General features: G+C 35.8%; 1 protein-coding gene across 1 annotated transcript in view; it reads right to left on the reverse strand.

Moving 5' to 3' along the window:
• The window catches only part of IRAG1 (inositol 1,4,5-triphosphate receptor associated 1), a 78,982-nt gene that overhangs the window by 47,901 nt on the left and 17,240 nt on the right, over window positions 1-13,841 (reverse strand). Inside the window, exons 2-6 of the mRNA XM_077820099.1 lie at window positions 8,763-8,863; window positions 5,437-5,507; window positions 2,958-3,131; window positions 1,459-1,536; window positions 728-777 (exon numbers count right to left, since the gene is read on the reverse strand). Of these exons, the coding sequence (XP_077676225.1) occupies window positions 728-777; window positions 1,459-1,536; window positions 2,958-3,131; window positions 5,437-5,507; window positions 8,763-8,863 (474 nt within the window). The remainder of the gene's footprint in view (window positions 1-727; window positions 778-1,458; window positions 1,537-2,957; window positions 3,132-5,436; window positions 5,508-8,762; window positions 8,864-13,841) is intronic.

A 13,841-nucleotide genomic window follows, 5' to 3' on the forward strand; every position in this document is an offset into this window, starting at 1 on the left:
AGCAATCTTTTCCCTCCAGTGCTGCAGTAGACCCCTCCTGGCCTCTCAGTTCAGTGCTGTATCTCATTTAACTTTGATTACGATTTTTCACTCAGTTTCAAAGCCACACAACAGTATCCTTATCTGAGCCAACCTCAGTTTAATTTCAAGGGTAAGAGTTTGTAAGACACTGTATCAAATGCTTAATTCTGCTGCTTGCCTTTCATCCTCTTTTATAATTTTGTTATTCTAACAAAAAAGAAAAAAATAAGTAATTTGTCTTGCTAGACTTTTTTATTTTTTTGACAGACACATGACACCTATTGCATTTAATTCTGCTCTCCGCTAGATGTTCACGGATGATATTTTAATCTCTTAATATTTGTTGCATTACTTTATTTGAAGTAGAAATTACATTTATGGACGGTAACTACCAAGACTATGCCTCTGTCCTTTTTTTCAAATCAGGAACACATTAGATCTTTTCTAATCTTCCAGTGGCTCTCCACTTCTCCATGATGTTTCAGAGAACTGTCATTATGTTGTGTGTAATTGGCTTTCAAAGTCAGCTCATTAAGCTTATCATAACCTAAATAAAAGATGTATCTTTAGCCCTAACTTTTGCTACTTTTGGTATAGAGACTGCTACTGAAAGCATCACATTATTCTTAGAGAGTAATAGGACAGTGTAAACTTGTATTATTTCAATTACAGTATATCACAGCCAGCACCTGTAACTCAGTCTTACCTGCAGTGGAGACACTGACCCAGCACCCGTGGCTATACATACATCAGACCCTAGAATAGTAAAAAATATATGAGGAGAGAATCTCCTGCTTTTTTTTTTTTGTTTATTATATTTCAACAACACCCAGACCCACCCACCCACCCGCAAGATAACTGAGATGGAGAGTTTCAAAGGCACATCACTGAAAATTTCCCACTTAGATATTAGAATTCATAAAGTTGTATCTTAAAGTGGAAATAATAAATAATAAAAATAATAAACAAATGCCTATTCTACTGCAGTAGGAATAGAACATTAATTATTATAGCAAAGCTTCACAGTTGAGAAGGACAATAAAATACGGACATATAACCTAGGAATAAGCACAAAATAACGGTCTTAATATATCTGTTCCATCTTGTATTTAGTTGTGACACACTGAATAAGTTTCCCACACCTGAAGAAGAGCTCTGTGAGAACTTGAAAGCTTGTCTCTGCAACAGAAGTTCAACAAAAGATATTACCTCACCCACCTTGTCTCTCTAGGTATCCTGGGACTGACACGGCTACAACAATGCTGCATACCTACTAACGTATGGTGGGTATTCACAAACTTCATCATTTTCAAGGACAGAGACTTGTGAATTTATGAATCCTGGCTACTTTTCAATGGATGGAAGTGTAGCCTAATGGGCATTTCCCCCCCGGCTTTGTAAAATAGTTTAAATTTGAACATCTACAGATAACTTTACCTGTTGGGATTGGAAGAGTGAGAGAGTTGCTCTGAGCTGGTACAGGTGAAACCCTTGGACTAAGTGTAGGGGAAACAGCTTCATTAAAACAGGGGGGAAAAAAAGAAAAAGAAAGCATTAGGTAATTTTTTTTTTTAACTTGGCTTGTGGTTTCTAAGCTTCCTGCTCAGGTTTAAACACCCCAACAGACAGTGGGGTGGCATAGTCATTTGATGGTAATGTTCATGGTCAGAGCATTTCCAAGTCTTAACAAATTATTTCAGATTGCTAAAAACATTTTGGGGAAACGGAAACTAGTTTCTAAAAATATAAACAACTTGTATTGAGAAACAAACAGGCTACTTCCTGAATGGGCTAAATATGATCCTCTGATGCTGCATTTCTACTGCATTTGTGGTCACTTGTAGGGGCTGTCTGCACTGCAACACAGGGAAGTGGATGTACAGGAATGAGGGCTTGGGAGTTTGTACACAGTGTGAACTGAAAAGGGCCAGAACCCACAATGGAAGCAAGCAGCAAGCTGCTTCTGCGACTCCTAGTTATATCTTGCAATAATTTGTGGATCACAGACTGGTTGGGTTTGAAGGCCCTAAAAACATTTTGTGACAAAGTATTTGACCTTAGCCCCATTGTGCTACAGCATATTTTTCTAAGATCAGCGCCCTTACATGTGCCCACCTGTTTGCAGCATCAGGCCAATAAGAAAAAACAGTTAAAATAATGACAACAATAATGGGTTATGGCTTCAATGACCCAAAAAAAGACAAGCAATTCCAAAAAAAAGAATGATGGTAAAAGGGGTATCAGGAATATCATCTTATATATATATATAAACCCACAAAGAAAACTAGTGAAAAAAAAATCAGAATGAGCTTACAGTTGGTTAGAAAACATAAATGTTGCCGACAGGAATTTTGAATGAAAGAAAAAAGTTTTGTTTTTTCCCAAAAAGTTTCAAACAATTCTAAACAAAATGTTTGGTTTCAAATTGACAAGTGAAAATGAAACCATAATTTTCACTTTATGTCCTTGAAAGTATCATTTTGTTTCGGTTTTCCAAAAAATATTAAGCTGGAAAAAAAAGTGTCATTTCAAATTGACATTCCAGCATAAAATGTCTTCATTTTAAAACCAAAAACTGAAATAAAACAACTTTTTAAGTCAACACAATTTTAATTTAGTTTAGAACTATGGATTGAAAAACAAATCTTTATTTACATATTTCCTGTGGGGGGGAAAATCTAATAAAAATGGACATCTTCCCATGTAGAATTTCGTATTTTGAGTGGGAAAACTCTCTGCACAAAAAATGTGTGCCAGCTCTAGACTACCTGACTGGAAAGGCCTTCTACTCAGCTTTGAAGACAGTTAGAGAGAAATATCCTCAGGGAGATTAACAACTACAAACAATGTGGATGGGTCATGTTGAACATGTGCCTTATACATTTGAAAACTTCTGGATTTCTATGTAGTATGTTATTTTCACATCTTGCACCTACCTGTGGGAGACTCTGGAAGACTGCTTCTTGATTTTCTGCCTCTGCGCATTAGGAACCGCTCACTCACTCTCTTTGCTTCTTCTAGTAACTCAAGATTCTTCTTTTTATCTTCATCTGAGATTTTGACATCTGGCAGTTGGCCATTTACCAGATCAACCACCTGACCTGTATTGTCTCAGTAGCAAAGCATGGGACTTAGATATGTATAGTATAACCCTGTCTCTAGATAATTTGTTGCATATTATTAAAAAATCACGTGTGCATATCATACGGTTTAAAATATACCTATAATTGAGCTATCAACTCATATTCACTAACCAAGCACATTTAACCTCACTTTCCAGTGGTGCTGTCCCCCCTGATTTAGGGACTAATCCTAAAAGATCCTGATGAGCTCCTGTCAAATGAAATCACTGGAGGTGAAGGTGCTCATCAGCACCTTAAATAGCTGTCTTAACATAAAACTTGGTTTTCTATATACCACCCACCCTTTTATTTATTTCTAAGATTGATTTTCCTTATTTATAAAAATGACCATGGCACTATCCCTGTGTCAGCTAGTACTGTCAGCATTTCTGTTACAAACTATTTTTTGTGAAAGTTTCTGCCTGTAGAATTTTTCAAGCACAAAGTCCCACAAACATCCTTGGGAAAGGAAGTGCATACTTAACTCTAAGCACACGAGTAGCTCTATTGGCAGGTTTGCAGATTGGGGCCCAGAATTTTGCATGTGCAAATATTTGACCATCTGTAACTGTGACTGTAATTCTAGAAGCTGGTTTTGAAAATTGGATCACTAGGGTCTACAATTGTTCCTCTTCTATTTAAAAATTGGCTTTTCACGTAGCTTCATACTAAATTTTCAAAACCACTTGGTAACTTAGAAACTTAAGTCCCATTTTCAAAATTACTTAAGGCATCTAGGAGCCTAAGTCACTTTTGGAACTAAGTGGTAAGTCACTTAGGTGCTTTTGAACATTTTACCATAAGGGTCTTGTCAAAAATCCACTCCAGTGGGCCATTATGGTAAGTGAAAAGACTCCCATTGACTTCAAGCGCTTTGGATCAGGCCCTCAGTTATCTTTTAAAAAGAGACAGGGAACTGACTTCTCACCAAACAATTCTCATTTTCTTAGTTCAGCATTCTCATTTTCTCACCAAACAATGGCATCTCATAGCGTATGCATGACTTGGGTGCCGCTGTTGATCTAGCTAGCATGTAGGTCTATTATATATGGTACAGGGTTTTCCAGTCCACTTAGATTTCTAGGCATTTTAAAGTTTAATTTCAGTAGTGCCTTAGTTTGCTTGCTTTCTCACATATTTGATTATGTCTGACTTCACATGTCTTGAGCCACCACATACCATATACCATGCTATTTTAAAAACAGCTCCAAACATAGTTTTAGAAAAACAAATCTGCCTAAATAAATTACTTGGATTTTTATTAATGAAATCATATACTCATCCTTTTAATATAAACTATAAAATAAACTGAAAACATCAAACCAGAATCTTGACTATTAAAGTACAATAAGAATGAAACATTTTTAATGTATTTCAATATATAAACTTAATTTTACATAAACCATTTTGTCTGTTGTGTAATTGGGTCTGGACTTGAAGTTTTTTTCTCTTTCCTTCTTTAGGTAGTAGCTCATGTCTGTTTATTCCTTTATCTTTTCATACTTTAGTGTAATCATGCCTATAATTCCGTACATTTTGTACTGGCAAATGAAGGATGTTGTAAATAGAGATGGGTCTGCAGCAACAATCCAGATACAGACAGACATGGGATGAAATCCTGGTCCTACTAAAGTCAATGGAAGTTTTGCCACTGACTTCAGTAGGGCCAGCATTTCATCTCCAAACTTTGGGAAGTTTGCCAAATGCATATACGTATAATAATGGTCAGATTCTATCACCTTTATTCCTACTGAGTAAATACATTATTCCATAAGTAGCCACACTGAAGTCAATGGTACTTTTCATGGAGTAAGGTACTCATTGCAAGGAAGGGCACCAAAATCTCCACCTAAAGAATGTGCTAATTCTCATTAAAATGTTTAAGTAGCTGATACCTTAATTGACCTGAATATTTTGACAGATAACTGTTCGTGAACTTTTTTTTCCCTTTTAATTTGATATCTGATTCTGCACAAGGAATGAAAAAATAGAACTACTGTACAATAATTTTCACAAAACAGGAGTTTCTAAGAAGATATAGCTCCAGCCTTATAAGAAAAGAAGTAAACTCTATTTTATTTTATTACTGTATTTTGAGGTGTTAGAAGATATGTATTTCCCTAGCTCTGCTCAGGTGTATATTCTGTGTATTATTCAGCACTTGTAATGCAGACATCTTAAACTCAGGGTGATAATTTATCCTGCTATACCATCAAGTATTTTCTGTGCATACATTATACTCAGTGTACACAGAAGAGGGCATTATACAGTCATTCTAATTTCTATTTCTTACCAACTGAAGTCAGTGAAGTAACGGAAGTCCTAGTGTGTCGGTTAGAATGTCTCAGGTGAGGACTATGTGGTCTAGGGAAAAAACAAAACAAAACATAGCAGTAAGCAACAAGGAAGAAATTAAAATAATGCTTTTATCATATATATTCACCTACAAAAATTTCTACAAAAATAACATTTTCTAATTTACTGGTATGCCTTTTGGAAAAATACAATATAAAAATAACTAACTCTCCCTCTCCCCCCAAATCACAATTTGATATCCAATTAACTATTTGTCTCAGAATGTAAAAAAAAGAAAGAAAAAAGAAACAGTATGCTCAAGCTGATAAAGGTTTGTATTATTTTTCCCATAAAAGTTAAGTATACAAATTTTATGTTTTAGACATTTTACGTTTTCTAAAATCTGGGAAAAGACAGGCAAACACCCTCTCTTCAAAGTTCTGAACTTGCTTTATTGAAAAGTGTTTACATGGCTGCTTCTTTTCAGTAAAGGTTGATCCAATTAACAATCAATGAAAAGATTCCCTTTGACTTCAATGGGAGTTGGGTTAAACCCCCCCCCCCATTCTTGTTTTGCTGAGATTCCTCTGGTACAGGGAGAAATTAAGGAAGCAGTATACTGCAAAAATCACTCTCAACTGGTGGAAGTTTTTCAACAAAAGCTCCACCTTTTAAGTTCAGTGTCATGATCTAAGACTGATGTAAATGTGGTTCATGGCAAGAAATACTTTCCAATTTGTGTAAACTGATAATTTGTTATGATTGTTTGTTTTCTCTGAGATAAAAAAAAAATGAATTATTTTAAATAGTATTCTAAGCTATGCCTAGATGAGGAACTGGGTAGCTCAAAGGTCTGCTAATAATGGTCCTGATTCAGCAAAGATGTAAACACATATTTATCTTTAATCATATTAATAATCCTATCCCTGTTCAACAAAGTATTTAAGCATGTGCTTAACTTTAAGTAGTACATACATCCCATTGACCTCAATGTTTAAGTGCTTTGCTGAATAGTGATGGTATTATTAATATCTTTGAAGTTTAGCATGAACATGTGTTGAACTGGGGCCAGAATCTGGAATTTATCTCTTCCATTTCATTAGTTCAAAGATCTGTTACATAGAGCTATTACCATTTGTTAACTGTTTGATGGTTATTTTGAAATGAATGTGGTCTCACTCAGGTTACCAGCCAACTCAAATTCTTTAAAAGAAAACAAATAGTTTTGCCAGTATTCTGAAGATTTCCCACACTTTGGTAATAAGAAATAAGACTATTTCCTTTATTGCCAACACAAGTTTACTAAATAATGCCTTGCACCGGGGAATCTGCAGTGATACAAGCTTTCCCACAATGCATATGGTAATGAAACTATACACAATAGTAGTTATTGATGTTGATAGTTATAATGGTGTAAGTTTTAATAATTTATTCAATACTGAAGATAATGTACAAAAGACTGGAAATAAGAGTGCATCTAACAAATGTGTCATCAAGTAAATATGCCAAGAGAAATCATAAGCACTTTCAGCAATGCATGAAAACATAAAATGCAAAATATAAGAATAAAATTAAATAAAGTATTTGCAAAGGTTGTTAGTACAACTTGCAAAGCATTTTTAGTTTACTCAATTTCCTTTGGAAATTACTTTCCATTACAGTTAAGCCTTGTTACTATATTGTTCTTACATACTATAAATACAACTTCTGCTTAAATTGGTACTTTCTTTTTTAGTTAATTTATTGGTTTTGAATTCTTTACTAATTTAAACTTCAGATAAATGGAATGGTCTTGATTTTTCTAAGTACAAAATATTGTGTTGACACATAGTTCTTGCAAAGTAGGTTACAGGTTCTATTTAATATGAATGACTGTTAATATATATAAACTTTTCTTTGTGGTGCTAGGATAGAATACTAGCAGGCATAATTTAAAACAGCATTCTAATTAGTTGGATAACAAAAAAGGAGTGGAATAATCAGATTCAAACTATGCATTCTATACACAATTAAGCTACAGGAGTATGAGCTAACAAAGAAGGAACAATATATATTAAGGATTTTAGCAAAAAAAACCACATATTTCCATTTTGGACCAAATACTCCTCACCTTCCATACGCCAATATTCACTTGTGTGAGTAAAATCAGTAGGATTTAACCCCACAACTACAACTAGTGGACTAGAATGTAGGATTTAGCCATTGAACTGACTAGGGCAGTGGTTCTTAACCTGGGGTGCGAGATGCCCTTTCTGGGGGTGTGAGACATGCCAGATTTTTTTAGAAGCTAAATCATCGAAAACACAAATTAAGCACAGGCACGTAAGTACAACTACTTTGTTTTGTTTCAAACCTATGTATTTATTAACATTATACATTTTAAATGATTACTATAATATACAAACAAAAATATATCTAAGTATAAAGAACTGACCTACTTCAACAATTTTTTATAAGGGGTGCGAGAACATATTTTGATTTTTGATAAGGGGTGCGAGAACATATTTTGAGAACAAAAGGGGTGCAGACTGCAGTAAAGGTTAAGAACCACTGGACTAGGGGGTATACTGCCCCATGAGGAGCTCAGGGAAGAATTGTGCCTTTCTCCTGAGGTACAATCCCTTCCTAAGCTGCCCAACTTGTGCTCCCCTGGTGGTCATACAGGAAGCTGATGCAGGGTCAAAGGGCTTGGAATACTGTGCATGCAATAAAGTGTGTGGAAGGACTAGTCCTTGCACAATTATTCCAGGTCCCTGCATGCACTGCACAAAGGCAGAGGGTTCCAGGACACTCCATCACATGCCAAAAGGTCAGAGGCAGCAACCTTTACTCACAAGACTACACTGGAGTTACTCACATGAGGAAGGCCTGCTCCCATGAGTAATAGTTGTCAAACTGGGTCCAAATTATGTGAAAAATCTATTTACATAGTTGTTTTAATCTCATGTTTGCTCAAAATTTAAATGATGTTAATCTGGAAGATTAGCAAATATATGTAAACTTCATGCATGCATTCTGCAGTCCTTATTCATGTCAAACTCCTACAGATTTCATTTGGATTATTCCCAGAGTTAGGTCGCAGAACTGAGTCATGTGTAAAAAACCTATTCCTTTGGTACCAATTAGGATATCTCTATAATGCCACCTCCTTATGTTAAAAATAGTCATTTTACTGTAGAGACAATATATCTAGTTACAAATAAAAATAAAATGCTGATTTCTTTAAAATTAAGTAAATTTCAAAACAGATTCTCTGAAACGTATATCTTGGAATTATTATACCGGTTATGTATAATCTGGTAACACATGTATTATATGTAGTACCTGTTAACCAGATTTTTATCAATTTCTACATCTGGCGTAACAGCATTCTCTGGAAGAACAATAGAAGGTGTACTGCATGTTGTCCCTTCAACAGTAGCATCCTGAATAGTTTGTGACAAATAAAAATGTAGTTAAACAAAAATTTAAAACACTGAAAAATGATGCTGTATATGGAATATAAAATGTATTTCGCTGTCAATTTACCAGGAGAAAAGATGAACATGGTTCAACAATATATGAGTTAAATGTCCTTCAAACACAACAGATAATGAAACCGATCCTTAACTTCAACTATTGAGGTGAAATGATGGCTAGTCATTGACATGCAATTTCTTCACATAGGGCCTGATGTTAGCAGTCCTTGCACAAAGTAAAATCAGTAAATGGCTGGCTTTTACAAGGACTCTCAGGATCAGTCCCACAGAGGTGCTGAGGCACATTATGAGTAATCTGTGCATTCCCCTTGAAGCTCAAGTGTAAATCCCATTGAAGTTAATGAAAGCTGCATGTAAGAAAAGGGGAAGAATGGATCCTTTACAATGGTGGGTTAAATTAGGTACAAAACTCCAATTAGCAGCAACAACAATTTGTTTCAGTATATAGAAACTATTATTTTCATGTTGTTTTATTGCTTGCTTTCTATTTCCCTATCACACATCAACATGAATTAGTAGTGCTTGTTGTAACCAAATATAGTGGGACTTATCAGATTTTACAACAGCCAGATATTTTAATAAATACAGTATGTCATTTAAAAAAGTTTACATGACAGTCTGTGTCAGTTTGCAGTGTTGTTGTAGTGATATTGGTTCCAGGATATTAGAGAGACAAGGTGGATGAGATAATTTTTTTTTTTTTTTACTGGATACACACTTTTGAGCTTATAGAGCTCTTCTTCAGGTCTGGGAAAGGTACTCATGGATCTTGAAAGGTATGTTGTGGGGGTCACCATAGCAGTGGATATATGTTTTGCATTTGTTATGGGAGGTCTGTTGCTGCTTTGAATTGCTATTTCCGGGTCTGTTGCTGCTTTGAATTGCGATTTCCGGGTCTGTGGGGAGCTAGTTCCGATAAAGAGCTTGGCAAGGTTGGGCGTTGTTTGAAGACCAGAAAAGGGGGTTCAGGAAAAATTTCTTTCAGGATGTGGTCTCCATAGAGAATGAGTTGTATTTGTTTAATGATAACCCATATGGGTTCCAGTGTGGGATGATAAGAGTGTGTGGTTGGAGGTGGGTTTGATGAAGGCGGTTTTAAATGTGTTAAGGTGTGCATCCCGGACTTTCTCCTCAGAGCATATTCTGTGGTATCTGAATGCCAGGCTGTAGATAACAGATTTCTTGGTGCGTTTGGGGCAGTTACTGGATCTGTGAAGGTAAGGGTGCTGATCCATGGGTTTCTTGTATATAGTTGTCTGTAGGATTCCATTATTGAAGCTGATCATGTCCAGGAAGTTGATACTGGTGTGTGTCTTTTCTAAACAGAGTCTGACGGATGGGTAGTTGTTTTTGAAGGCCAAGTTCATTATCAGAAGCAAGCTTCCCACAGGCCAGGACACACCAACTCAAAGTGGCACCAGGCCCTGCCATAACAAGAGATGCAAAACCTGCACACATATCTCCACTGCTATGATGATCAAAACCTCCTACAACACACCTTTCAAGTTCCCTGGATCCTACACACGCCTTTCGCTGCATGTGGTGTACCTCCTCCAGTGCACTATATGCCCCAGTAACAACTATGGGTGAAACCAGACAATCACTATGCTCTCAAATTAACTCATATAGAAAAATGATAAGAGACAAAATGCCATATCCCCCGGGTGCGAACACTTTTCACAAAGTGATCACTTTATATCTGATCTCTCAGTCCTCATTCTCATAGCACCCCTGCACAATATCTCCTTCAAAAGACAACCTTTGGAGCTTAAATTCATAATTTTGCTAGACACTGAAAATCATGGTCTTAATAAACACACTGGATTTATGGATTATTATAATAATCTGTAACTACTAACCCTATAACTGCAGAGCTGTTTACAGACCACTTCACCTTGAATGGTCTTTTAGAATGTGTTAGCTACTTTGGCTAAACAATCTGTTTCACCTTGTATTTAGCTGTGACTCTCTGAGTACCCTTCCCAGACGGGAATAAGAACAGTTCTCTGTGGCTGAAAAGCTTCTCTCTTTCAACAACAGAAATTGGCCCAATAAAAGACATTACCTCACTCACCTTGTCTCTCTAGTAGGTGTCAGTGTTGAAGGTCAAATTTTTAAAGCCTTATACAATGTGACAGATGTGCACTCACTGCCTGTGTATAGTAATCACAGCATCCTGCTTTTGGGTGTGTAAACTAGCCTTTGTTCATGCAAGTCAGGCAATTATACAGCCTCCATTTCTAAACGTACCATGGACTGCACCGTCAAAAGTGGGTGCACAACCAATAACTTGGAGAAAACAGGTGAGCACTCATTTTTATGAGGGTGCAAAATGAGATGCTGGTTTGTGGCTGCATGAAAATTTTGCCCTAAGGGGGAAAAAAAATCCTTCTTTCAAATCAGCACAGAAATAGTTCTGACACAGATTTCATACTAAAATATTTTATAAGCAACTCCCAATAAGTAGAGGTGGTGGCTGCAGTTTTGAAGAAAGCTAGTTAAGGTTATCCATATCTAACAAACGGGAAATCTGTTGATGTTTTACATGGATTTTGTAGGAAAAAATGAGAACTGTATTATAAAGCTTTCTTCTTCTCCACAAAAAACAAAACAAAACAAATTCCTCCACATTCCAGTTAATCCTGTAAAAAAAGGTTAGGATAGCAATTCGTTTTTAAAAAAACCATGAACCTACTAAATTAGCAGAGTTCATTTTTTGTTTGATTAAAAAAAATTACATGGGTCTTATACATCAATACCAGAACTGAATCCAGCTGTCCCAATTTGCTGTTTCATTCCCTTTATCTGTTCTTTAACATGTACATAATGACAGCAGTTTCTATGGAATATATTTTTAAACAAATGAAACAGCACAGTATCTGTCTGCACAGGACATATGCATCTGCCGGATAACATGTACCTGTTATGTGAATTAACAACGGTCATAAATAAGCTTGAAGGCTGATACACTATTATGATATATAGAGAGAAAATTCACGTCTTTTGGTGCAATATAATTTCCACCTGTTGTCTGCACATTAAAGATGACAACATGGCACTGGTTTGCATTGTGAAGTTTTCTGTACAGTCCGAAGGGCCAGATACACCATTTTTAGAAATGATACCTTAGATGCTAGACCTAGGGGTGTCAACCCCCCAGTTTACTTAATGTCTTATTCCAGCCGCATTAGAGTCAGATCCCACAGAAAGCTTTCATTTTCATACAAATGGATTATTTTTTTTTAGAAAATGGGTTTTGATTCTGATGCCCACTGGCTATATTTTAAGGATTCAATTTCCAAAGAAGTTAATCATGCGACTGCACAAGTAACTTTCATATACATGCAAATTGGATAACTGAACTTACAAATAGCCATAGAAAACAATGGCAGAAATAATAATGGTCTTAGCAGTGCCCTTCATAAGTTTTTTTTACAATTAGCAATGCAGAATACAGCATTAGTTTTATTAAATAAGGACTCCATTCTGTCACCTTTAAATCATGCTGAACAGTACCTTCACAAGTATTTTTATTGATTTCAACACTTTGTTCCACAAGTCTCTTTCAACAGACTTCAATAGGGGTAATTCCAGTTTCCTCCCCCCGCCCCCCCCACAAATGAGTAAATGTGTCATTATCTTTATTATATAAAGGTCATATTTACCCTCAACCTTTGTATAAAATTCCCATTGTTATCTGTTGGAGATCTACTGTGAATCAAGGTAATGCATGATCCGAACACTGTAGCTTTGGTCCAAGATCAATAATTAAAAATCTAATTGAGTCATCCTGGTACTAGGATTTTGACACTTCTTTCTAGAAAAATATGGTAAGAACTGTTAGCGGAACCTACACCCACAACTTTTAGCAACTGTAAATTTCTATTGTCTCTGCCCATGACCTATACTGAACAGCTGGGAGTAATGCCAAAAGTTGAGAAGTGGATACTGGAGTTGTGGAGGCCGTTTCCTGTGTACTATCTCCTGGTGATGATATTGCTAGAAAAAGTGCAAAGAATGGATTTGGAATTCAGACCTGTGGATTTCCCATACATAGTCAAAAAGCTTATGCCCTTTACCCATATTTAAATAACTGTCAAGTACATTAGGTTCTCAGCCAAACATCATCTATATATTGTTGGATAGTTATGTATTTCTGAAATTCTTTTTTCTTGATAGAGGACAACTGAAAGACTTATTCTGTTCAATATTAAGGAGGAAGACTGCTTCAAATTAGCAAAAATTGTATCAACATTTTTAAAAATGCAAAACAATCAGTTACATATGGAGAAGAACGATGCTAGAAGAAATATTCAATGTAAACATATGCCCATACAAGTAGAGCCAAATACAGATGGAGGATTAGCATAGTAACTCAGAGCATTAGGGACGAGCATTAAAAACCACATGAATTCTAATTACAACTCTTTAGACAATCCACTTAACATCTGACTCAGTTTCTCCATCTGGGAAATTCACATACTACTTTCCTCCATAATTGGGAAGTTACAAAGATTAATTCATATTTGTAAAATGCTTTGAAGATAAAAAGGCATTATGTAAATGGTAAGTAGTGTTATAGTCTATGTAAATATAAAGAGAAAAAAGGAAGAATTCACTGCACACTTTGAGCATTTTCATGAACAAATGGATTATTGTTACTCCTGATGCTAATCAAGTAAATAAGTTTGAAAAGCCTCAATTCACAGAAAACTATACTGATAAAAGAGAGTGTAGGCTCATTTTAGAAGTGGCAACAAGGTTTATTTGTATTTTAGGAAAAAATGAATGGAACACACCACTCTGCAATACTGGTAATATTTCTAGCTGGAGTTAAAGTTGCACACAAGTGAATGGTACTTTCTTCCCTGTATTCTGAAGAAACAAATCTACCAGAGCAATAGAATAACTTGCTGTATCTTCA

Source organism: Eretmochelys imbricata, chromosome 6, assembly GCF_965152235.1.
Source record: "Eretmochelys imbricata isolate rEreImb1 chromosome 6, rEreImb1.hap1, whole genome shotgun sequence".
NCBI classification, from domain to species: Eukaryota; Metazoa; Chordata; order Testudines; family Cheloniidae; genus Eretmochelys; species Eretmochelys imbricata.